General features: G+C 42.8%; 1 protein-coding gene across 2 annotated transcripts; it reads right to left on the bottom strand.

Moving 5' to 3' along the window:
- Positions 1 to 168: 168 nt before the first annotated feature.
- On the bottom strand, positions 169 to 15,061 carry TMEM254 (transmembrane protein 254). Of its 2 annotated transcripts, none has more exons than XM_003939752.4 (4): positions 14,916 to 15,061; positions 11,131 to 11,234; positions 10,869 to 10,928; positions 169 to 1,903 (listed from the first exon to the last, which is right to left on the bottom strand). In XM_003939752.4, the coding sequence occupies exons 1-4, from the start codon at positions 15,003 to 15,005 to the stop codon at positions 1,783 to 1,785; spliced, it is 375 nt and encodes a 124-aa protein (XP_003939801.1). In that variant the 5' UTR covers positions 15,006 to 15,061; the 3' UTR covers positions 169 to 1,782. The 2 variants fall into 2 exon arrangements, with proteins under 2 accessions (XP_003939801.1, XP_010348743.1); XM_010350441.3 differs by lacking the exon at positions 14,916 to 15,061 and adding an exon at positions 14,527 to 14,874.
- Between the last annotated feature and the right edge of the window lie 9,594 nt (positions 15,062 to 24,655).

The following is a 24,655-nucleotide window of genomic DNA, read 5'->3' as shown; positions in this document are numbered from 1 at the left end:
AATATAATACGGATATACACGACAACCACCGTGTTTGGCCTTCCTTTATCAGTGAAAAACTAACTGATAGCTGAAGTGTATAAAGTGTCCTAGTAGGGTCTATTTCAGAAAAAATATCAAATGGGCATCAATATGTCAAAACGGACAGATCCAAGAAAACCATTCAGCTAGAGATAATTCACAGCATTTTATTCAAGTTAACCCATTTCATTCAATAATCTGCCATATTGTTCCCAGCACCACTATTACTGTCATTATTTCTCTTTGGAAAAGACCAGGTGTTAAGAAATCTGGTTGGAATTTCCATGATGCCTAACTCTATGGTCAAAAATCCTCTTCTTTACCAAAAAGCAGCCTCTTAACCACAAGCGAAATAGACAGAAAGACTGAGATATTTGCAGAAATTTATCTCCACTGGAGACAATTCATAGTTCATAGTATTTCAGGGTTGTGCTTTACTTGGGGGCTCTGTTTTGGGGAGGGAGTTGTTTCTCCTAAATGTTTGCTTAATACGAGTAACTTGCCCCACTGTATCACAGATGGGAAATGAGGACTGGTCCCCAGAGAACAAGCAGGCAGTCCTCCAGGGAGCAAGCCTTAATGGCTCCTAGTGGTGACACAGTCATTCTGCTTCCCCAACCTGTGAGCAATAATAAAGTATAACCAAGAGAACAGGAGCGGTAGTAACCAGCCAGATAACCCATGGGCTAGAATCTCTAAACAGGAATGCTGTGTGTTTTGAATCATTCAGAGCTGGAAAGAGACACTTTTGGAGAATAGAAAAGTGTGAAAAAGATAAAGGTTTCGCACAAGGAACCCATAAAAAAGGTGGTACCAGTCAAAGGTAGTCTTGTGCTTTTCTTTTGAGAGGAGGGTACCCCAAATGGGTTGTGCCATTTTCACATAAAAATCAGAATGATAATGAACAAGTGAAAGTGTAATCAGTTTCTGTCCTTTGTTCAATAAACATGGATAGAGCACCTGTGTGCAAGGTAGAGGGAGGTGCTGAGGGGAAAGGTAAAGCTGTTTAAGCTGTGGCCCTGAGCTGAAGTGCCATCAGACCCCACACACTACAGAGCAGTGTCCCAGGGGTCAGGTGGAGGGAAGGATCACTTCCGGCTGCAGCATCAGGGACGGCACTCTGCAGCCTCCCCTCCGGGTCCTCAGCGGGCCTCTACGTGACCACTCAGCCTGCCCCCTTCCAGGCACTTGTACATCTTCCTTATCTTTCTCTGTAGGGTGAGAAATGGAAGTTTGGGAGGATAAGATCCTGCCTCACAGGTACTTAATAAATGTGTGTGGAATTGATGTGTGGTGAAAGTGACACTTTATCTTAGTGCAGCAAGGTGGAAAGAGCTTTGGGAAAGGAGAGGAAAGATGGTGGTAGTGAGGGTAAGGTGTTTTCAACAGAAGACGGGAGCAAGGGTATACAAACCAAAAAGTCACTTGAGTCTGTGGCTTAGCCTAGAGCACACAAGGGCCCCAACACAAGCAAAGGCCATAAAAAGGTGGCTGAAGTCCTCTGCCAAACAGAACTGAAAAGCTAAAATCTTTCTCTGTTTCTTTTTGAAGTAACAACTGGTCTATTCAAGCTCAACCAGAGCATATAAGAGAAAAATGACTAATGAGAGGGTCTGAAATAGCTTTGAAGGACAGTCAGATTCTAGAAAGTAGAAGGATCACTGGGTAAACACTGTACCTCCCTTACCGCCCCCCCCCCCCACACACACACAAAAAAGGTGAACATGAATGTGACAGTGTAGAGCAAGCTTTCGGACATCTTCAAGTTTGTTTTTGGCGCTTCGGTTTGTAAGCAATCAAGATACTGAGAGACGCTATCCCAAAGAAGAAAGTCTGTAGGAACCAGAGTAGCCGAGCCCAACTACTTGTGATGCCTTTGTGCCTAAAAAAAAAAAAGAAAGAAAACAAAGTTTTAACACCCGAATGTTACATTTTACAGCTTCATGGGAGTTATTGTCCTCTAGATATATTTTTAAAAAATCACACCTTCCACTACTTTCCTTGGGTTTTTTTTGCTGCTTTTCTCTGGCTTATCTTGGATGCTTCATTTTTCATCTTTCTTGTTTTCTAATAAATGTATTTTGGATGATACAGCCTTCCCTGAGAACCAGTCTGGCTACTGTCTGGGGCACAGTATTATAAAACTGTTTCTCATGTAATTCTGATGAGTCGATGGAGTAAAAGGCACTGGAATGGCTTCAGAGCAAACGTTCTGAAGATCCCAGCGTGACCACCTACCAGCTGTGACCTGGGAAAATCACTCAGTATCCCTCAGAATCAGTTTCCTCACCTGAAAAATGGGAATGGCAGTAGCTATCTCACTGAATGTTGAGATGATTGATGGGGTAATACACACAAAGTGCTCAGAAGGAGACTGGCCCACCGTCATGATAAACACCTGCCTGTAACATCATTCAAATTAAACTGCCTAAAACAAAGTACAAAAAAAAAAAAAAAAAGACCCAGTGGAAGTGCTTGCTAAAATACCATCTGTATATAAATAAGCCTCATTTGGATGACTTTTATTTAAAACAAATGTCAAAAAAACTTCTCTGATTCTTTTTGAAGTAACAACTGACAGTATATGTAAAAACAATGTACTTTTATACAGTAACAGATTAAAGGAGAGAGATCCTATGAATATCTTAATAATGCAGAAGTGGCATTTGATAAATTCCAAAATCTGGTCTTTTTCCACCCCTGCCCCCAGAGATGGGGTCTCATTCTGTCACCTACAGTGGAGTGCCTGGTACAATCATAGCTCACTGCAGCCTCACACTCCTGGGCTAAAGCTATCCTCCCACCTCACTGGGATCATCACAGGCATGTGACACCATGCCTGGCTAGGTTTTTTTTCTTCTTCTTCTTTGTAGAGATAGTGTCTTGCTTTGTTGCCCAGGCTGGTTTTGAACTCCTGGCTTTAACTGATTCTCCTGCCTCAGCCTCCTACAGTGCTAGGATTACAGGTGTGAGTCACCTATATCCACACCCAACATCTTTTTTTAAAATGAAGTCTTGCTCTGTTGCCCAGACTGGAGAGCAGTGGTGCAGTCTCGGCTCACTGCAACCCCCACCTCCCGGGTTCAAGTGATTCTCCTGCCTCAGCCTCCTGACTAGCTGGGATAACAAGCATGCACCAGCTAATTTTTTTTTTTTTTTTTTTTTTTTTTTAGTAGAGATAGGGTTTCGTCATGTTAGCCAGGCTGGTCTTGAACTCCTGACCTCGTGATCCACCCACCACAGACCCCCAAAGCACTGGGATTACAGGCATGAGCTACCTTACTCAGTTCCAACATTCATTTTTAATAAAATTTCTCAGCAAAGTTAGAAATACATGGAACTTCCTAATTTTGATAGATGAGATCTACAAAACTCTGGAATAAACATAATGCAAAATGTTGAAAGCTCTCTTTTGAGGCCAAGAACAAGGCACACTTCTAGTCAGCACTGCTAGAAGTTCAAGCCAGTAGAATAAGGGAAAAAACATAAGTAAGAGGTATACAGAATTGAAAGAAAGAAATTAAACTGTATTTCTGGACAGTTTTATATCTGAAAAACTGAAAATAATCTACAAACTATTAGAATTAATAAATTTACTTCGCAAGGTTGCTGGGTATAAGGTCAACATTAAAAAATTGACTATATTCATACAAACTACCATCAAACAACTAGAAAATGAAAAAAAAGTGAGCTGAGATCATGCCACTGAACTCCAGCCCAGGTGACAGAGCTAGACTCCATCAAAAAAAAAAAAAAAAAAAAAAAAAAAGCCAGATGTGTCTGTAATCCCAGCACTTTGGGAGGCCAAGGCAGGTGGTTCACAAGGTCAGGACTTTCAGACCAGCCTGAGCAACATGGTAAAACCCTGTCTCTACTAAAAATACAAAAAAAAATTAGCTGAGCATGGTGGCACACACCTATAATCCCAACTACTCAGGAGTCTGAGGCAGGAGAATCGCTTAAACCTAGGAGGTGGAGGTTACAGTGAACTGAAATCCTGCCACTGTGCCCTAGCCTGGGTGACAGAGCGGGACTCTGTTTAAAAAAACAAAACAAAACAAAACAACAACAACAACAACAAACCCAGGGGGGCACTGTGGCTCAGGCCTATAATCCCAGTACTTTGGGAGGCTAAGGGAGGCAGATCACCTGAAGTCAGGAGTTTGAAACCAGCCTGACCAACATGGAGAAACCCCATCTCTACCAAAAGCACGAAATTAGCCAGGCGTGGTGGCACGTGCCTGTAATCTGAGCTACTCAGGAGGCTGAGGCAGGAGATTTGCTTGGACCTGGGAGGTGGAAGTTGTGGTGAGCCGAGATTACTCCATTGCACTCCAGCCTGGCCAACAAGAGTGTAACTCTGTCTCAAAAATAAATAAATAAACAAAAGTTGGCCAGACTTGATGGCTCAGGCCTGTAATTCCAGCACTTTGGGAGACTGACGTAGTCAGATAGCTTGAGCCCAGGAGTTGAACACCAGCCTGGGCAACATAGTGAGACCTCATCTTTTTAAAAAAAGTCATTTATAATATCATCTCAAAGTAGAAGTAGCTGGAAATTAATCTAACAACAACGTGTAAAACCTCTTAAAATTACAGATATATTAAAGGAGATATATTTTAATTATAGATACATTAAAGACAGACAATTTCATCATTAGAAGGCTCAATAATAGAAATATTTGACGCTTTCCTGACCTTAAGGGAAAAAAATAGGCATATGTTAGCCCATTGCAGTGGCACACCTGTAGTCCTAGCTACTTGGGACGCTGAGGCAGGAGGATCACTTGAACACAGTGCTCAAGGCTAGCCTGGGCAACATAGTGAGACCCATTTCTTAAAAAATAAAATAGAATTTTAAATAGGCAAAATGACAACAGAAATCAATTATAGAAGATATTATATCTATATATAAATACAACTGGATTACAAGCATGAGTCAACCACACCCTACAACTTTTATAAGCTGAGTTTTTACCACATTATTAACTTTTAAAAACAAACATGTGGCCTGGAAGGGTGGCTCACGCCTATAATCCCAGCACTTTGGGAGGCTGAGGCGAGTGGATCACGAGGTCAGGAGATTGAGACCATCCTGGCTAACACAGTGAAACCCCATTTCACTAAAAATACAAAAAATTAGCCAGGCTGGGTAGCACGTGCCTGTAGTCTCACCTACTTGGGAGGCTGAGGCAGAAGAACCACTTGAACCCAGGAGGCAGAGGTTGCAGTGAGCCGAGATTGCACTACTGCTCTCCAGCCTGGGTGGCAGCACAAGACTCCATCTCAAAAAAATAAAAAATTTAAAAAAAAAAAAACATGTTTGTTTTGAAATGGGCAAAACAACAAAAATAATTTGTTCCAGAAAATAATGTATATGATCCTGTAAATGTGTAAGATACTTAGGAAAGAAAGATGAAAATGAGTTGCCATCTTGGAAAAGCAGGCTCACTGAACAGCAGTGCTGTTCCCTCCTTCTCCAGAGGGGTCACAATTGTTGGCTAGGTCACCCACAGGAGTTTCCTGGGGTCACCATAACTTGCTCTCATTCAAACACCTTTATCTGTATTCTTAGTTCATTTTGCCTATTTAAAAGACAAAAGCCTTTTAAGAAAATTTTCTTAATTCACATTTCCCTTAATGATTCCACCAAGACCCAGGCAGATGTAAAAATATCTTTGTGAGTACATTTTTTCCTGCCTTAGGAAAAAATGTTACTTCTGTGACTTGAAAATTTTCACAATATACCTGTTTTGGTCACTCAAGGCTGCCCTATCACAGAGTACTTCCACTTGTCAACAACTTCTCTTGTTTCTATACTGTAATAAAACCTACTCTACAGACAAATTTTTGCAAAACCTGAAAACCCTTTCTAAGGGCTGCAGAGCCAACTGGGGTACGCAAGCAGCAAGAATCTAATTTCTGAACTAAGAGAATAAGCCATATATTCTGAAAGGAAAACTCCAGATTGTAAAAAGTTAACAATGAACATGAGCGTTGGCCTCAGAGAGATACTATTTTATTTATTCCTAAGGAAAAACCGTTCTATTTTTCTTGTTAAAATATTATTATGTAACAAGAACTACAAGCACCTTTCAAAGAAGAGTTGAATCTCACTTTGTAATCAACTAAATACAAGTTAGAATGGCTAGATACCCTTTTTAATCTACCAAAATAGCAAAGGGTTTTTTGTACATGCCCTTCCACCCCTGACCAAAAATGTCACTTTCTTTTCTTTTTTTCTTTTTTGAGACAGAGTTTCGCTTTATCGCCCAGGCTGGAGTGCAGTGGTACGAGGCTCACTGCAACCTCCACGTGATTCTCTGCTTCAGCTTCCCAAGTAGCTGGGATTACAGGCATGCACCATCATACCCCGGCTAATTTTTGTATTTTTAGTAGAGAGGGGGTTTCACCATGTTGGCCAGGCTTGTCTCGAACTCTTGACCTTAGGTGATCCACCTGCCTCAGTCTCCCAAAGTGCTGGGATTACAGGTGTGAACCACTGCGTCTGGCCAAAAATGACACTTTCACAGAATGGTAGTGAAAATGTAAAATGCAAAAAAACCCTACTGAAAAGCAATTTTGCGGTCAGTATCAAGAGCTTTATAACTGTTCTTTCACTCAGTAATTCTACATCCACGGATTCAGCCTAAGGAAGAAAATAAGAAATATATAAAATGGTTAAAGAGTAAATGTGCATTGTTAGAAGGTTCATTAAATAATTATAGGATATAAAATTACAGGAGTCTTTTGCAAACTTTAAAATTTTTTACCTAGAGATTTTAAAAACATGGGAAATTATTTAATATTAAAATTATGGTGCTTATACAGTTAAACATGTAGTCCAATCTTATCTCTAGTGAAAAGGAATTCACCAAAAAAGTGCTTACTCTATTTTTTTAAACATGGGATTTGAGAGACTCCATATTAATAGCCTGACTGTGCACTGAAATTATTTAGGGCCTAACACAGAGGAGGTGTTTGCTAAATGTTAATTTCCTGCTACCTGATTTTTTACTCCAAGATTGTTTCTGTATTTTTTTTAGAGTCCAGCATATTGTTTTGTTCATGATGCTTACTGAATTAAAAAATTAACATATGCATGAAAAATAAAAAATTTCACCCAAATGTTACAAGTAGTTATTTGGTAGGCTATAAATGTATATGTCTTCATTCACCTAAATTTATTTCTTCTTTTCATTCGTCTCATAATATTTTTTTTCCTTTTTGAGACAGAATCTTGCTCTGTTGCCCAGGCTGGAGTGCAGTGGCACGATCGCAGCTCATCACAACCTCTGCCTCCTGGGTTCAAGCAACTCTTCTGCCTCAGCCTCCCAAGTAGCTGGGATCACAGGTATGAGCCACCATGCCCAGCTAAATTTTATTATTGTATTTTTAGTAGAGACAGCAAACTCCTGACCTCAGGTGATCTGCCCGCCTTGGCCTTCCAGAGTGCTGAGATTCATCATCTCATAATTCAAAAAGAGGAATTATTTTGATTTATAGTGACTAACGATACATTCTAACATGTTAGACCATAAAGAAATGATTTCAAGAACATAATAATAGTGACCTAACCTCTATGCCTGTTCTCCCTCTGCCCTTCAAAAAAATTGTATATAAATTTGAGTACTTTGGTTTTCATCAGATAGTCGAAATGCCAACAACAAAATAGGTGCCAGGCGCTCCTACATTCCAAGTTGAGGGGCTGGACCAGACACTTTCAATCCGAGATTCCACTGCGATACTGCAGAGGCCATTGGAAAGAGGTCCTAGTGCTCTGTGGCATTTCCCACAAGCCCAGAGAATGGTTTCAACAAAACCATTTGTAGAGCTTGACATGAGTCCCCTGGAATCTGGGAAAGGGTTTAATATCTGATTCCAAAGAGTAAACACTGCTTTGGCCGGCTTGCTGGGAGAACAAGTAAGCATGGCCGCACTGCAAACTGATGAACTTGCAGATGATCCCAATGGAGGGATAAGGAAGTTGTTTACTGTGAGCCACACAGATCCTGTAGAAGGTACTGGACCTGAGAAGGTTTAAAAGGACCCTGTACCACTGGTCCACCTGAAGGAAGGAAATGATCTCAATAAAAGGGTAATTCTCCCCAGAACACAGACTCTGAGGGTGAAACTGCAAGTGGTATGCTGGAGGAGGTATCTGAACGAACCATCAAGGAAACTGCAGAAGGGAGATCCCTAGTGATGAGCAGTGTCTCAAAAATCTACCACATCCCCTCTAGAGAGAAAGAGCCAGTACTGGAAATGCAACATACACAGCACCCAGCTGCCTGATCACAAGGCAGCAGCTGTTAATTGTTTTTTTAATTTTAATTTTAATTTTAATTTTAATTTTTGAGACAGGGTCTTGCTCTGTCACCCAGGCTGGAGTGCAGTGGTGCAATCTTGGCTCACTGCAGCCTCTGCCTCCCAGGTTCAAGCGATTCTCGTGCCTCACCCTCCTGGGCAGCTGGGACTGCAGGCACACACCACCATGCCTGGCTAATTTTTTGTATTCTTAGTAGAGAGGGGGCTTTGTCATGTTGGCCAGGATGGTCTCAAACTCCTGGCCTCAAGTGATCTGACCACCTCAGCCTTCTAAAGTGCTGGGTTTACAGGTGTGAGCCACCACACCAGGCGAGCAGCAATTATTTAAAGCTGAACCTTATTCTCTGTAATTATTCCCACCATCCCAAGGGACCACAAGCAGCAACTGCTAGTGAACAGATGAGAAGGTGGAGTGCAAGAGAAGGCATCAACTCCACCCTTTCCCCACTGCAGGCTCCTGAGCCCCAGCTGAATGAGAACAGACATTGTGAATTAGAAGAAGGTTTATAGTTTTAACAAATAGACTGAGCTAGAATGGATAACATCAGATGGTGATTGGAAATCCTATGATCTGCTTGAAATTCCATCCAGAGATATGGTGGAAGGTGGGGAACAACCCACAAAGCAAATTTACTTGGAGAGTGGTGAGAAAGAAATAATAAAGTTACTTTCTGCTCCTCTTCATAGAAAGTCTAGCTTGTGGCTGGGCACAATGGCTCATGCCTGTAATCCCAGCACTTTGGGAGACCGAGCCAGGTGGATCACCTGAGAGCTCAGGAGTTAGAGACCAGCAGGGCCAACATGGTGAAAACCCGTCTTTACTGAAAATACAAAAATTAGCTGGGTGCAGTGGTGGGCTTCTGTAATCCCAGCTACTGGGGAGGCTGAGGCAGGAGAATTGCTTGAACCTGGGACGCAGAGATTGCAGTGAGCCAAGATTGCACCACTGTACTCCATCCAGCCTGGGTGACAAAGCAAGACTCTGTCTCAAAAAAAAAAAAAAAAAAAAAAAAGTCTACCTTGTTTAATAAACAAGAAAACATAGTAAGATAATTCTACTTAACACACTTAGCAGTCTCTGACATAATAGTGCCTAATTAACATTGATTATTTTTATTGAAAAACAGTAATAGAGTATCTTATTTTCTGCTTTTAGAATAGAAAAATAATAGAGGTGACAGTGTATCTTGACCAGAAATTAACTCAATTAATTAATATCTTGACCAGACGTTAACTGAAAAGCAATTTAGCATTACTATAACCATGCTTTTCAGTGTACCATACTTTCTTTATATGCTTATATAAAGTACAAATATAAAAATAATGTTTTCTAGTATTCTCATACAGTATTAACCTACACTAGCAACTGCTAAGTGGAGTCTGGTTTGGGGTTTTTTTTTTTTTTGAGCGGAGTTTCGCTCGTTACCCAGGCTGGAGTGCAATGGCGCCATTTCGGCTCACCGCAACCTCCGCCTCCTGGGTTCAGGCAATTCTCCTGCCTCAGCCTCCTGAGTAGCTGGGATTACAGGCACGTGCCACCATGCCCAGCTAATTTTTTGTATCTTTAGTAGAGACGGGGTTTCACCATGTTGACCAGGATGGTCTCGATCTCTTGACTTCGTGATCCACCCGCCTCGGCCTCCCAAAGTGCTGAGATTACAGGCTTGAGCCACCGCGCCCGGCGGTTTGCGGGCTTTTAACTAGCACTGCATCCTAGAATTATCCATGGAGCTTTTAAAAAGAACACAGTCTTATATCTGAGGCAAGACTTACCCAATCAGAATCTCTGGGTCTGGAAACCAGACGTATGTATTTTGAAAAAACTCCTCATGGCCGGGCGCGGTGGCTCAAGCCTGTAATCCCAGCACTTTGGGAGGCTGAGGCGGGTGGATCACGAGGTCAAGAGATCGAGACCATCCTGGTCAACATGGTTAAACGCCGCCTCTACTAAAAATATAAAAAATTAGCTGGGCATGGTGGCACATGCCTGTAATCCCAGCTACTCAGGAGGCTGAGGCAGGAGAATTGCCTGAACCCAGGAGGCGGAGGTTGTGGTGAGCCGAGATCGCGCCATTGCACTCCAGCCTGGGTAACAAGAGCGAAACTCTGTCTCAAAAAAAAAAAAAAGAAAAAGAAAAAGCTCCTCAGGTGGTTCAATTGCAAAATGGGTATTGCCAGTCACTGGCCTAGGTCAGTCACTTGGCTGTTTTGTAAACTAGAAGCCAGGCTCCTAGTCTTTTGGTCTAGTTGGGGCTACCCAGAAAATTTATTAAAAAATGACAAAAGTCATCTGAATTAGATAACTAAGTCATTGATTAGCCAACATAAACAAAATGAATCCATTCAACAAACATTTACTGGGTACTCCCTCTGCACGAGGCTCAGTATCAGGTATGGGGATTCTTCTCTACCCTGAAAATGTTCTCAGCCTACAACTGTGTGAATTATTTAAATGTGGCTACTCTCAGTTTATATTAGATACTAAGAGAAAGGCGACAAGGAGTTACTTCAAAGACTTACTTGCACAATACTATGGCGTACAAGGACTCTCCCACATGAATCAGCCAGGCAAGCCAATACCTGAAACCAAAAAAAAAGTGAGTGTTTTTTTAAGGTGATAGTTATCTGCTGGTGAAATCTAACACAGCAATCTCAAAAAGAAAAGCACCTTAATGTGAACTAACACTACTCTTAGATACCAAAAGGCAGCTGCAGGCCTTCCAGGTCTCCCGTGAGACCAGAGTTTGCAGTGTCCACAGTCCATTTGTGCAGCTCTCCTTACCCACTGCTCAGGAGGGTGTGATGGTGGTCCACCAAGTACTGAGTGAAAGAGCCCAGGGGCCCAAGGCTCTGATAAGGGATACTCTGAGGCCAGAAGACAACCCACTGAAAGAGAACCAGAGACACAAAATACCTATTAGGTCACTTAAAACCTGTTGTTGCTTTTTTTTCTTTTTATGAGAAAGGCTGTGAAACAATACAAAAACAACCACAGACCAAAGAAACTCTGAACAGTCATCTAAGCCTCCATTCTTGACTTCCATTTTCCTTCTTTCTTTTTTTTTTTTTTTCAGACGGGGTCTCACTCCACCGCTGGGCTAGAGTGCAGTGGCATGATCATGACTCTCTGCAGCCTCTACCATCTGGGCTCAATCCATTCTCCCAACTCAGCCTCCCAAGTATGGGACCACACGTGTGTGCCACCATGCCTAGCTACTTTAAAAAATTGTATACAGAGGCAGGGCGCAGTGGCTCACACATGTAACCTCAGCACGTGGGGAGACCAAGGTGGGTGGATCACCTGAGGTCAGGAGTTTGAGACCATCCTGGCCAACATGGCAAAACCCCATCTCTACTAAAAATTTAAAAAATTAGCCGGATGTGATGGCAGGCGCCTGTAGTCCCAGTTGCTTGGGAGGCTGAGGCTGGAGAATCACTTGAACCTGGGAGGGGGAGGTTGCAGTGAGCCGAGATTGCACCACTGCACTCCAGCCTGGGCAACAGAGTGAGACTCCATCTCAAACAAAAAAAAACAAACAAAAAACATAACAAAAATTAGCTGGGCATGGTGGCACGAATCTGTAGTCCCAGCTACTCCAGAGGCTGAGGTGGGAGAATCACCTGAACCTGGGAGGCGGAAGTTGTAGTGAGCCAAGATCATGCCACTGTACCCTAGCCTGAGTGACAGAGCAAAACCTTGTCTCAAGAAAAAAAAAAAAAAAAAAAAAAAAAAAAAAAAAAAAATATATATATATATATATATATATATATATATATATAAATTAACCAATCGTGGTAGCCCATACCTGTAATCCCAGCTACCTGGGGGTGCTGAGTTGGGAGGATTGCTTGAGCCCCCAGCAGTCAATGCTGCAGTGAGTTGTGATCATGCAGTGGCATGATCACAGCCTATAATCCCCGAGTAGCTGGGATTATAGGCATACACCACCATGCCCCGCTAATTTTTGTATATATTTTTTTTAGTAGAGACAGGGTTTCTCCATGTTGGTCAGGCTGGTCTCGAACTCCCGACCTTAAGTGATCCGCCTGCCTCGCTCTCCCTAAGTGCTGGAATTACAGGCGTGAGCCACTGCGCCCGGCCTAATTTTTTTATCTTTAGTACAGACAGTTTCACCATGTTGGCCAGCCTGGTCTCCAACTCCTGACCTCAGGTGATCTGCCTGCCTTGGCTTCCCAAAGTGCTGGGATTACAGGAGTGAATGACCATGTACAGCCCATGGCTAATTTTTTTTTTTTTTTCTGGTAGAGATGGGGTTTTGCCATGTTGCCCAGGATGGTCTCGAACTCCTGGGCTCAAGTGATCTGCCCGCCTCAGCCTTCCAATGTGCTGGAATTACAGGTATCAAACACCATGCCTGGCTGACTCTTCTTCTTCATTTTTTTTTTTTTTTTGAAATAGAGTCTTGCTTTGTCACCAGCTGCCAGGCTGGAGTGCAGTGGCTTGATCTCAGCTCACTGCAACCTCCACCGCCTGGGTTCAAGCAATTCTCCTGCCTCAGCCTCCTGAGTAGCTGGGACTACAGGCACGCACCACCACACCCAGCTAATTTTTGTATTTTTAGTAGAGATGGGTTTTCACCATGTTGGCCAGGATGATCTTGATCTCTTGACCTCGTGATCTGTCCACCTCGGCCTCCCAAAGTGCTGGGATTACAGGTGTTAGCCATCATGCCCAGCCATGACTCCTATTCTTAATACATTCGACCAAAATCAGCATTTTATAAAAGATATTAGCAAATTTTGAATTTATGTGCTTTGGTTGGTTTCTTTACTGCAGAAACCGGCTTGAGACAAAACCCTTGCTTAATTTAGAATTCCTTTATCAGCTTTCCCTTTTTGTACCTCTAAAACTGAGAATGAGCCACTGCAAAGAGATGGAAAATAAATGAGATAAGGTTTGTGACATTTTAATAGCAACTGCTTAATCACGTTTTTTGTAATCTTAACTTTTTCTCAGCCTCTGTGTTGTAACCTCTACCAACTTAGAGTTCCCTGAGAATAACTGCCAACAGTTTCAAAATGTATTGTCCTATTCATATCTTTGTCAAGAGCAGTACTACCTCTCTATATTGTCTCACATCTTAAATTTAAATGAAGCACAAATATCACCGCATCCTCCCAAACCCAGGGGCAGGGGGAGCATCTGCCAGCTCCACAAGATCCCAATTTGAAGTCCTCAAAGCTTTCCTCTAACTATATTCTAACTAGTCACAGACACAGAATTGTAAAACAAAATTCACCTTTGAAAATTTTCAGTTCAACACCTCCACTGTAATACAAGGAAATCAGGACAGAGGTGGTCAGATTTTACACCAACAAACACCACTGTGGACATGACAAATCCCCAATATCCAGGATCTGTTGGTATATCCCAATAGCTTCGCTTTCCTTCAAAATTTTACCTTATCACTCGAGGTCAGGTGTTCGAGACCAGCCTGACCAATATGGTGAAACTCTGTCTCTACTAAAAACATAAAAAATTAGCCAGGCGTGGTGTAATTCCAGCTACAGGTTGAGGCACGAAAATCGCTTGAATCTGGAAGGCAGAGGTTACAGTGAGCCGAGACCGCGCCACTGCACTCCAGCCTGGGTGACAGAGCAAGACTGCGTCCCACGCCCCCCCCCCCCCACAAAAGGTACCACCTTAGCCGACAACCTATTTTTCCACGCATCTTTCTCGTTATCCTTTAAACAGATTCTTTCTCAGCCAAACGTCGCTTTTTCTCAGTACAGTTTTCTTCTTGCTTCCACACCTAGGTCGTAACAGTTATATCCTCTCTATCCCGTCTTACCACTTAAATCCTACCCATCCGTTACGTTTTTTCCCGTTTTCCAAGCGATTCCTACTGGCTCAAACATTCTGCTGCGGAAGCCTATTCTGCCTTGGCAGGCCTATGGCAGTCTGTCAACTTGACTTTCCACTTCGCGAGAGGCTTAGGCTCGGTGAACCCCTTAGTAACAAAGCAGACATGAGGACGCAAAGCAGGAACACTGGGAGGCAGAAACCATCCCAAGAGCCCACCGAACTTCCGCTTCCCGGAGTAACCTAGGCAATCAGCAGCCGCGCCTGCGCACAGACCTCGTTCCCACAGCGCCCCTCGCCCTACGAGGGCCCGGCGGGACAAAACAGACGCCAGCCCCCGCCCCCACAGCTCACCGCGAAGTAGCCCAACCCTAGGACTGTGACCAGAGAGGGTAAGGGTCTGGGTGGACGGAAATAGGCGGTAGCCGCGCTGCTGGCCTTCGACTTCGCCATCCTCTTGAAAAACCTAGACTAGTTGGCTAGGAACTCCCCAGCCGTTCCTGCCCCTATATAAGAAAAGCCTGGCTAGCCGGTTTCTCCGGGGCCCGGGCGCCGGCCCAAGACCCTGGCGGACCAGTGCGCCTGCGTCTCCTTCCGGAGTCTCGGCCCTTCCCGTCTGCTCCAAGTGCACGGGAGCCGGGATGGTGCTTGCGCGACCTCCCCCGGCCTGCGGGCCAACGTCCTGCGGTGAACCGAGGGCTCGCTCCCTGGCCCGACTGTGGCCCTCCAGCGGCCGCGCTTACTGTGTGGTAGCCAAAGCTGAGGGTGATGACTGTGAACCAGAACAGACTGCCTCTCTGGAAGTAGGCCGCAGCGCGGGCTGCCGTAGCCATGGTTGCAGCACCTCGCCTGGAGCGCGCGGCTGGACCAAGTCCTGCGCGAGCGCGGGGGCTGGGCCGGGGCGGGGCGCGCTCCTACGGCTACCATCCGCGCAGGATGACGATGGTGCGGCTTGGAAGCTCCCTGTGAGCGAGTCTCCCTGTCTGGCCCCAGTACCCTGTCTGGTTCCAGTACAGGGGGCCTTGGAATCACACTTGGGCTTAGATCTGGCGGGCTTGTCATCTTGTAGGGGAGACTCTCCTCTGACGTTTCTGGGTTTAAGATAAAGATATTGGGGCCGGCGCGGTGTCGTTTCCCGGTAATCTCAGCACGTTTGGCGGAAGGGTCGCTTGAGCCCAGGGCCGGCGCGGTGTCGTTTCCCGGTAATCTCAGCACGTTTGGCGGAAGGGTCGCTTGAGCCCAGGGGTTTGAGACCATCCCGGGCAACATAGCGAGACCCTGTCTGAATGAATGAATGAATGAATGAATGGGATGTTGGAATAAATTCCAGCAGTTTGGAAGGCTGAGGTGGGCGGATCACTTGAGGTCAGGAGTTTGAGACCAGCGTGGCCAACATGGTGAAACCGCGTCTCTACTGAAAATACAAAAAGTTACCTGGGGGCGATAGCGTGCGCCTTTAGTCCCAGCTACTCGGGAGGCTGAGACGGGAATCTCTTGAACCTGGGAAGTGGAGGTTGCGGTGAGCTGAGATCGCGCCACAACACTTGCTTGGGCTACGGAGTGACACTCCATATATGTGTATATATATATATATATATATATATATATATATATATATATATATAAAGTGGGGGTTGCTGTACTACAGCTGGTATTTATTGAACACCTACTATGTTCAAGTGATTATTCTAAGTACTGTACAAGAATTAACTCATTTATAGCCAGGCATGGTGGTGTGCGCCTGTAATCCCAGCTACCTGGGAGGCTGACACAGGAGAATCGCTTGAACCCTGGAGGCAGAGATTGCAGTGAGTCAAGATCACCCCATTGCACTCCAGCCTGGGTGATAGAGTAAGACTCTGTCTCGAAAAAAAAAAAAAAAAAAAAAAAAAGTGCTCTATTTAATTCTTAAAACAATCCTAGGCTGTAATGTATTGTCTTTATTTCAAAGAAGAAGAAAACAGCACAGGGTCCTGTAATGCCCAAGTGGGTGGAGAATACTGGAAACCGAGTGGCAGCTGAGTGTTCTAGTTCCAGGGAGGGCACTCTGGAACCAGCCAAAGTTCTGTTTCCTCATTTTTTACATGAGTATCTTGGGATAAAAAATCTAAAGAATGAATTTCAGAATATGTGAGGAAATCCGTTTCCCAGGTAGACCACAGTGCCCTTGAGTATCGGGATTAACAATAACAACTGGTGTTTTCTTCGTCTTTATGGTCCTTGCTCACACCACCCTCTTTATTCTCCTCCCTCCGAATAACTCCTTGTTTTCTCAGCTTTCCGTTTATATCTTCTCTCCTAGAATAAGTTTCGCTTATTATCTTCTTTGTGTTTCCAGTCCTTTTCAGATTCCCTTTGTACCTTCATTCAGATAACTAAAACAATCTCCAGCCCTCACCTGTTCTTAGTTGGGCACCTTTACCAAGGATTACTCACACCTCAAAGACAAGAAGTCCATTATCATTATCCACAGAGTCCGTCCTCACCAAGGCTATCATGTCTGTGTTTACAGCACTTTCCCTCTACCTTGTACCCAGATTCCTTGCTTTGACTTTCCCGGTATCATGTAAAGATTGCAGACTAATCAGCTGTCAAAGAGTTCTAATGATTGGTTAATACTTCTCGATTAAATCATGGTTAAATCCCCGCCGTCTCAATGAGTCACTCCTTCCTATTTCCTGCCACTTCGGCCCACATGCAATCCCTTTATTGAATCTGTAACAAATGACAGGATCATCTTTTTCAAGTATAGTTCTGATCAAGCCTTTACCATACCAAAACCTTTTTTTCTTTTTAACTGAGATGACGTCTCACTGCATTTCTCAGGTTGTAGTGCAATGGCAGAATCTCAGCTCACTGCCACCTCGGCCTTCTGGGTTCAAGTGATTCTCCTGCCTCACCCTCCCTAATAGCTGGGACTACAGTCGTGAGCCACCACCCCGGGCTAAATTTTTGTATTTTTAGTACAGATGGGGTTTCACCATGTTGGCCAAGCTGATCTCGAACTCCGGACCTCAGATGATCCACCCATCTTGGCCTCCCCAAGTGCTGGAATTACATGTGAGCCACCATGCCCAGCCTAACCTACCAAAACTTTTCAAGAAATTCTCTCATTTTAGGTTACTGTTTTTCAGTATTTAGGGATTAAATCTGCAACAAGGGAGATATTGGTGAAATAATTCATGTTACCATAAATGTTAAAGAGGTAAAATGGCTTGGGTCAATGGACTATAGGGAGCTAGTTTCATGTCTTCTAGGGAGTATTAGTTTCATGTCCTCTTCAACCGTGCTTAGAGCTCAGCCTATTAGTGTCCTGTGTCTTCCAACTTCACACTATTTTTTTTTTTTTTTTTTTTTTAACAGAAACGGCATTTCACTATGTTGCCCAGGCAGATCTCAAACTCCTGGCCTCAAGTAATCCTTCAACTTTAGCCTCCCAAAGTGCTGGGATTATAGTTGGAGGCTGTGCCTGGCCATCAACAGCCCAACACTAAGCATCTTACTGTTAGCCCCTCATGCACATATAAGGAATTCAGAAGACAGTACCAGAAGATCTTTATTCAGATGTGAGTATTTTATGTCAATTCATGAAGAACCCACAGTTCAGAAGGGATTCCTTTCTTTTCAAGTCACCCTTCACACATGGCAGGGGAGACTGAATTCTGTTAAGTCTAGGCACCCTACACTGCCATCCCATCTGAATTGGTAGAGAAATCTCTCATCCTTGGACGTTTTTCCTCTCCTCTCTAGATGGATTAATGACCTAAATATAAAAACAATGAAGAAAATCTGGGAGAGGCCAGGTGCTGTGGCTCACGCCTGTAATCTCAGCACTATGGGAGGCTGAGGCAGGCAGGTCATGAGGTCAGGAGATTGAAGTGAAACCCGTCTCTACTAAAAATATAAAAAATTAACTGGACGTAGTGGCATGCACCTGTAGTCCCAGCTACTTGGGAGGCTGAGGCAGGAGAATTACTTGAACCTGGGACGCAGAGGTTTCAGTGAGCCGAGATCACGCCACCATCCTCCAGCCTGGGCGACAGAATGAGATTCCATCTCAAAAAAAAAAAAAATTTGGGAGAATAGTTTTACAACTTTTGAGAGAGGGGAAGAATATTTACTAACATTTAATAACAACTTTTAGCATGTTATTAAATGAAAAGCCATTCATATGAATGACACTGTAAATAAAGTTGAAAGACCTGAAAGAAGGAATTCTCCAATATATGTAATTGACAGATGATTAAAGGATATGAATTGGACTTCCTCAAAAAAAAACTTGAGGCCAAGAAAAATGAAAAGATGTTTTAATCTTAATGGCCATATAGGATATGCAAAATAAAGCAAAAATAACATTGTTTTTCCCCATAAGATTGGCCTACTAGATATCAAGACACACTGTAAAGTGCTATAATAATTAAAAACATTTGGTACTTGACATGCAGAAATCAACAACTGGATCAATGAAAAATAATGCAGACTTCAGACATGGATCTGGTATATACATATCCAAGCATGTATTTTATAATAAAGGTAACATTTCAAATTAAGAAAGGAAGAATAGCTTATTCAGTAAATTATTTTGGGGCGATTGGTTATCTATTCCAGAAAAAATATTTTAAATAATACTCCCCACTCCCAAACACAAATACACAGATAATGCAGTATTGAGGGATACAGAGGTATTAATAAATAATCCCCTTTGGGGAGTTATGATGGGACTGCTATAGGATGGACATGAGCTGAGATACAGCAAAAATCTCCCACAACTTCCCAGGATTATAGCATGGGAGAAGGGCAACCTAAACAAATTTACAGAAATATGAATAGAATATTGTGTGTCCAGAGAATTAGGAGCTGTTTTTTGTTGCTAGAAAAAACAATGTGAAGAAATTGAGTGAAGGAAGTTGAGGCTGCAAAGACAGGTAAAGTCTTGATCATGAATGGCATTTGGTGTCAAGCTGAAGGGTTTTGATTTGATCCCTTAGTCGGGGCTGGGCGTGGTGACTCACAATGTAATCCTAGCACTTTGGGAGGCCAAGGTAGGTGGATCACCTGAGGTTGGGGGTTTGAAACCAGCCTGGCCAACATGGTGAAACATCATCTCTACTAAAAATGCAAAAATTAGCCAGGCGAGGTGGCACATGCCTATAATCCCAGTTACTTGGGAGTCTGAGGTAGGAGAATTGCTTGAACCGGGAGGTGGAGGCTTCAGTGAGCCGAGATTACATCACTGCATTCCAGCCTGGGTAACAGAGCGAGACTCCATCTCAAAAAAGAAAAAAAAAAAAAAACTCTTAGCAAGGTGAGTCAGTGAAGTTCTGTTTGTTTTATTTAATTAATGTATTTAATATTTGTAGAGAAGGGGTCTCCCTATGTTGCCCAGCTGGTCTTGAACTCCTGGGCTCAAATGATCCTCCTGCCTCAGCCTCCCAAACTGCTGGGACTACAGGCCAGGCTTCGGCCATCATGCCGAGCTTTTTTTTTTTTTTTTTTTTTTTTTTTTGGTAGCAATGGGGTCTTGCTATGTAGCCAGGCTGGGTTTGAACTCCTGAGCTCAAGCTATCCTCCCGCCTTGGCCCCCCAAACTGCTGGAATTATAGGCATGAGTCAACATGCCTGGCCTGTTTGATCAGTGAAGTGAAAATGTTTTGTGTACATTGGATGGAGGTAAAGTTGGAAGCAAAGAAGGAGAAGAGGAAAAATCGTGGAAACAGTATAATGAGAACAGAGAAGGAAAACGCAACATTTTTCCAGTAGGGAAACAAAGGAATCATTAACTCAAATAGTGACTATTTCTGAAGATCAATTTCGTGTACGGTGCTAGGCTCTGAATATACAAATGTAAACCAAAAATAATATTCTAAGGCCTCTCCCAGTCATCTGAGTGGACTTCCTTCTCAGCCAGGGCTCTTTTAAAATTTAACCTGAGAGACTGTTTGAGGCCATGACTGGAAGTGGGAGTCAGACATGCTTCATTATACCTTTCTGGCATTAACATCAACACAGACTGGAGTGCAGTGGCATGATCTCAGCTCACTGCAACCTCTGCCTCCCAGGTTCAAGTGATCCCCCTACCTCAGCCTTCTGAGTAGCTAGTGCATATATAATATAAAGTATAATTTTTATAATACAACATTATACCTGTCATTAACATCCACACAGACTGTAAGACTGATAAAAAACATTCATAACCTCTCTGAAGCCTATTACCTGAAAGCTTCCTCTGCAAATAAGAACCTGGGTCTCCACAATCCTTTGTCTTAACCCAGATACTCCTTTCTGTTGATCCCAGGTCTTTAGATAAACTCAACCAATTGTCAACCAGGGCTGGGTGTGGTGATTCATGTCTGTAACCCCAGCGCTTTGGGAGACTTAGGTGGGCAAATCACTTGAAGCCAGGAGTTCAAGACCAGCCTGGCCAACATGGTGAAACCCCATCTCTACTAAAAATACAAAAATTAGCCGGGCGTACTGGTGCATGCCTATAGTTCCAGCTACTCAGAAAGCTGAGGTGGGAGGATCACTTGAACCTGTGAGGCAGAGCTTGCAGTGAGCTGAGATCATGCCACTGGACTCCAGCCTGGGTGACAGAGTGAGTTTCTGTCTCAAAATAAATAAATAAATAAGAAAAAAATACAATAACAACTGTCAACTAGGAAATTTAAAAGTCTATCTAGATAAAAAAAAAGAGAGAGGATGACATTTTCTTGTATAATTTTTGATAAATAAGACATGGAATGAGAAATTGAACTGTTACTTTCATAGGTAAATGAGAGACTGAGTTTGCCTCAGCTCTAAAGAGAAAAGGCATTTTTCTCCTCCAAGCTGAAAGGCACCCTGGGTGACCAGGGGCCTTGTGGAAGTATCTGTGCGATTAACCCCTCAACCATCATGTGCAGCGCAGTGGCCCTACAGGGAACCTCCAATAAAATTAGTTTTAAAAAGGTCCATCCAGGAAGCACAAAAGGGAGCTCCAAGCTTTGAGTCCACTGGGAGGTGCTAGATCTTGGGAGAGAAATGATAGACATAAGAGGGCGACGATGACTCAGTGGTGGCACTGTGGAATCCTGCCTGCAACCAGCATGCTTCCACGCACTCTACAAAAGCCCTAGGCCACAGCTCTGTTCCTCCTTAAAAAAAAAAAAGAATAAATAAATAAATAAAAAATTAAGAAACAAAAAATAATCTAATAATGAGAAGAAACAAGGAGAAAGACCCCACTATGGACACTCTGTCGGTATTATGGTGACTCTACTTGCTAGAGTTTATGTAAAATTGAAGTATTATGGTGTTTGTGCACATTTACATTAAGGAAAAAGAGCTCTAAAGTTGACCTGCAAACTTCAGAGTTCCTAAATTCTCCTTTTCTCTGTTTTCTTTTCTGTCTGCTTTAAATTTGCTATTACTTTTCCACTGAGATAAAAACCACTTTTTTTTTTTTTTTTTTTTTTTCCCAGAAAGAGTCTGTGTCCACTGTGCAGGCTGGAGTGCAGTGACATGATCTCAGCTCACTGCAACCTCCGCCTCCCAGGTTCAAGTGATTCTCCTGCCTCAGCCTCCCAAGTAGCTGGGATTACAGGGATCCACTACCATGTCCAGCTACTTTTTCTATTTTTAGGAGGGACGGGGTTTTGCCATGTTGGTCAGGCTGGTCTTGAACTCCTGGCCTCAAGTGATCCACCCGCCTTGGCCTCCCAAACTGCTGGGATTACAGGCATGAGATACCATGCCTGGCCAAAAACCACTTTTTGAGCTAACCATTTGTTTGTTTGTTTGTTTGTTTTTTTGCAAGCCAGTGAATTTGTATTATCCCATGATTAAAGTTCTGAAGTAAAAGCTATAGGAATTTTTTACATGTATGTGTGTACGTGTGTATATACATTTAAAAGACTTTTATAATAGATTTCTATAATTTTAATTGGCAATTACATTTGTTTTAACTTCCCTCTAGCACACCTGACTTTTTCTCTTGAGATGTAAATTTTACTGTCTGATTTTTCACCTAAGAGTTGTTTCCTTTAATATGCATATTTAGCACTATTTAGCTAAAACTGCATAGGGTAATATAACGGGTTATCAAGAATTTAAAAGTCTAAGATAGGAAAAAGAAAACAGGTCTTATGAATCTGTAAGATGTACTTCTGATGGCATGCCTAATATGTCTATGTATTTATGTGTTGTGTATATAATGTTTTACTACTAAAAAGATATTAAATAGCTTAAATTAATTGGTTTAAAGAAAAATAAAAGTGTTTAAATCAAATATGAAAAAAAAGAAAAGAAAAGAAAAGAAAAGACTAGCCAGGTGCTTTTTCAAGTTCACATGAGATGGGATAATTCCCTTGACCCCCTTCATGGATGGGAACTAGAGTGGCTCATTTCACTCAGCCTGCTGCTGGCCACTCCTTGCAAGAGGGAGCATGCAAGCAAGCCAGTGCAGGAACCAGAGCAAACAAACACTGGAGCTGGCCAGTTGCTCCTCTCTGTCGGGAGCAGGTTCTGTGTGGGCCCTGCAGCAGCGTCCAAGCATATTAGAATCAATGCTCTTTCAGCTCTGCCGTCTGGAGATGGCCAAGTGCCATCTAGCTCAGTGGAGGGTCAGGGTGACAGCAGCTGCCCTCTCAGTACCTACATTCTTGTCTGACATCCAGAAAGAATCAGGTCACACAATCCAGAAAGAATCAGGTCACACAAATTGATTGAAGGGTAGTGTATAAGGAGGATTTTTTATTTTTATTTTTTAGACAGAGTTTTGCTCTTGTCTCCCAGGCTGGAATGCAATGGCACAATCTCAGCTCACTGCAACCTTCACCTCCCCAGTTGAAGTGACTTTCCTGCCTCAGCCTCCTGAATAGCTGGGATTACAAGCCTGCACCACCATGCCCGGCTAATTTTTGTGCTTTTAGTAGAGACAGGGTTTCAGCACAGTGGTCAGGCTGGTCTCAAACTCCTGACCTCAGGTGATCCACCTGCCTCAGCCTCCTAAAGTGCTGGGATTACAGATGTGAATCACCACACCTCTCATGTATAAGGAGGTTTTTACTGGGCGATGGAAGTGGCTCTCAGCAGAATGGGGAGTTGGAAAGCAGATGTGCAGGAAGAAGGTGATCTTTCCCAGAAGCCCAGCTGTCTCTGGCTGGCCCCCTCTCTGAAGCCACATTGTCTGAAGTTAGTTGTGTCTATCCACAGTCACGAATGGTCAGTTGCTTCTGTGCTTGCCACTGAGCCGCTTGTATTCCCACCAGTCATCTGCTTGTGTTGCTCTGCCAGTTCAAGTCTTTTTTTTCTTGTTGGTATTTCTGCTTTATTTGTTTTTTATTTTTTTCTTTACCACCTGAAGTCTTTTTATGGGCACACGATAGGGGTGTGGCAGGCCCAAAAGGCAAAATTTGGGTGAAAAAACAAGGTCAGTTGTTTTCACTTAGGGCCACTATTACAGGCTTAACAGCAGGGTTTAGCCCTGAGCCCAACCCTTCTGTATCACACGTGACTTAAGTAAAATTTTTAATAAATAAGCTTATTTATTTATTTTTAATAAACAAATTTAAAAATTTTAATTTTTAAATTATTAGCAACAATTTAGAAATGTCTAGAAATAATACTAGAAATGTCTTAAGAATTGTTAGTATTTTTGTTTGCATTTATTGATCAAGTGGTTTCATACTTTATTCCTGCAGAATACTATAAGATTTACCATAAGGGTTATAAACGTATAAAACCAGCCCAAAACAGAATGATCCTTGCTTGTATTAATTTTTGATAAATAAGACATGGAACACTGTTGGTTTAGTGAAAACAGCTAAATCCTGAGTTATTGGTGAAAACATCCTTATATAAAACCTTAAGCTTCTTACCTAAGTAAACACCTGAAATTTACAGCTATAAAAATAATTAACAGAGAATTAATTTTAAGTGATGACTATCACAGTTTTCATAAATAACCTAGGTAAACTACCAGATAAATTAATCAAGTAAATGTAATAGAATAAATGCTTGTCAACAAATGTCATAAAATTTAGAATCTAAAGTCATATTAAATAATAGATATTACTTGAATATCTGGGTAATTTACAATTTTAAAATTATAGGAAAACATTTTTTTAATGTCCTCATTGAAAGGCACATATGGCTAGGCACAATGGCTCACACCTCTCATCCCAGCACTTTGGGGGTCAAGGCAGGTAGATCATGAGGTCAGGATTTCAAGACCAGCCTGGCCAAGATGGTGAAACTCCATCTCTACTAAAAATACAAAAATTAGCTGAGCGTGGTGGCGAGCACCTGTAATCCCAACTACTTGGGAAGCTGAGGCAGAGAATTGCTTGAACCTGGGAGGTGGAGGTTGCAGTGAGCCAAGATTGCACCACTGCACTCCAGCCTGGGCAACAGGATAAGACTCTGTCTCAAATAAATAAATAAATAAATAAATAAGGTAAATACGTTTGTCTAATTCAAAGCTTATTTAAGGTTATGCATAGAA

Source organism: Saimiri boliviensis, chromosome 12, assembly GCF_048565385.1.
Source record: "Saimiri boliviensis isolate mSaiBol1 chromosome 12, mSaiBol1.pri, whole genome shotgun sequence".
Taxonomy (NCBI): Eukaryota; Metazoa; Chordata; class Mammalia; order Primates; family Cebidae; genus Saimiri; species Saimiri boliviensis.
The sequence above is the reverse complement of the archived record's forward strand: the minus strand, read 5'-3'. Positions and strand labels throughout refer to the sequence as shown.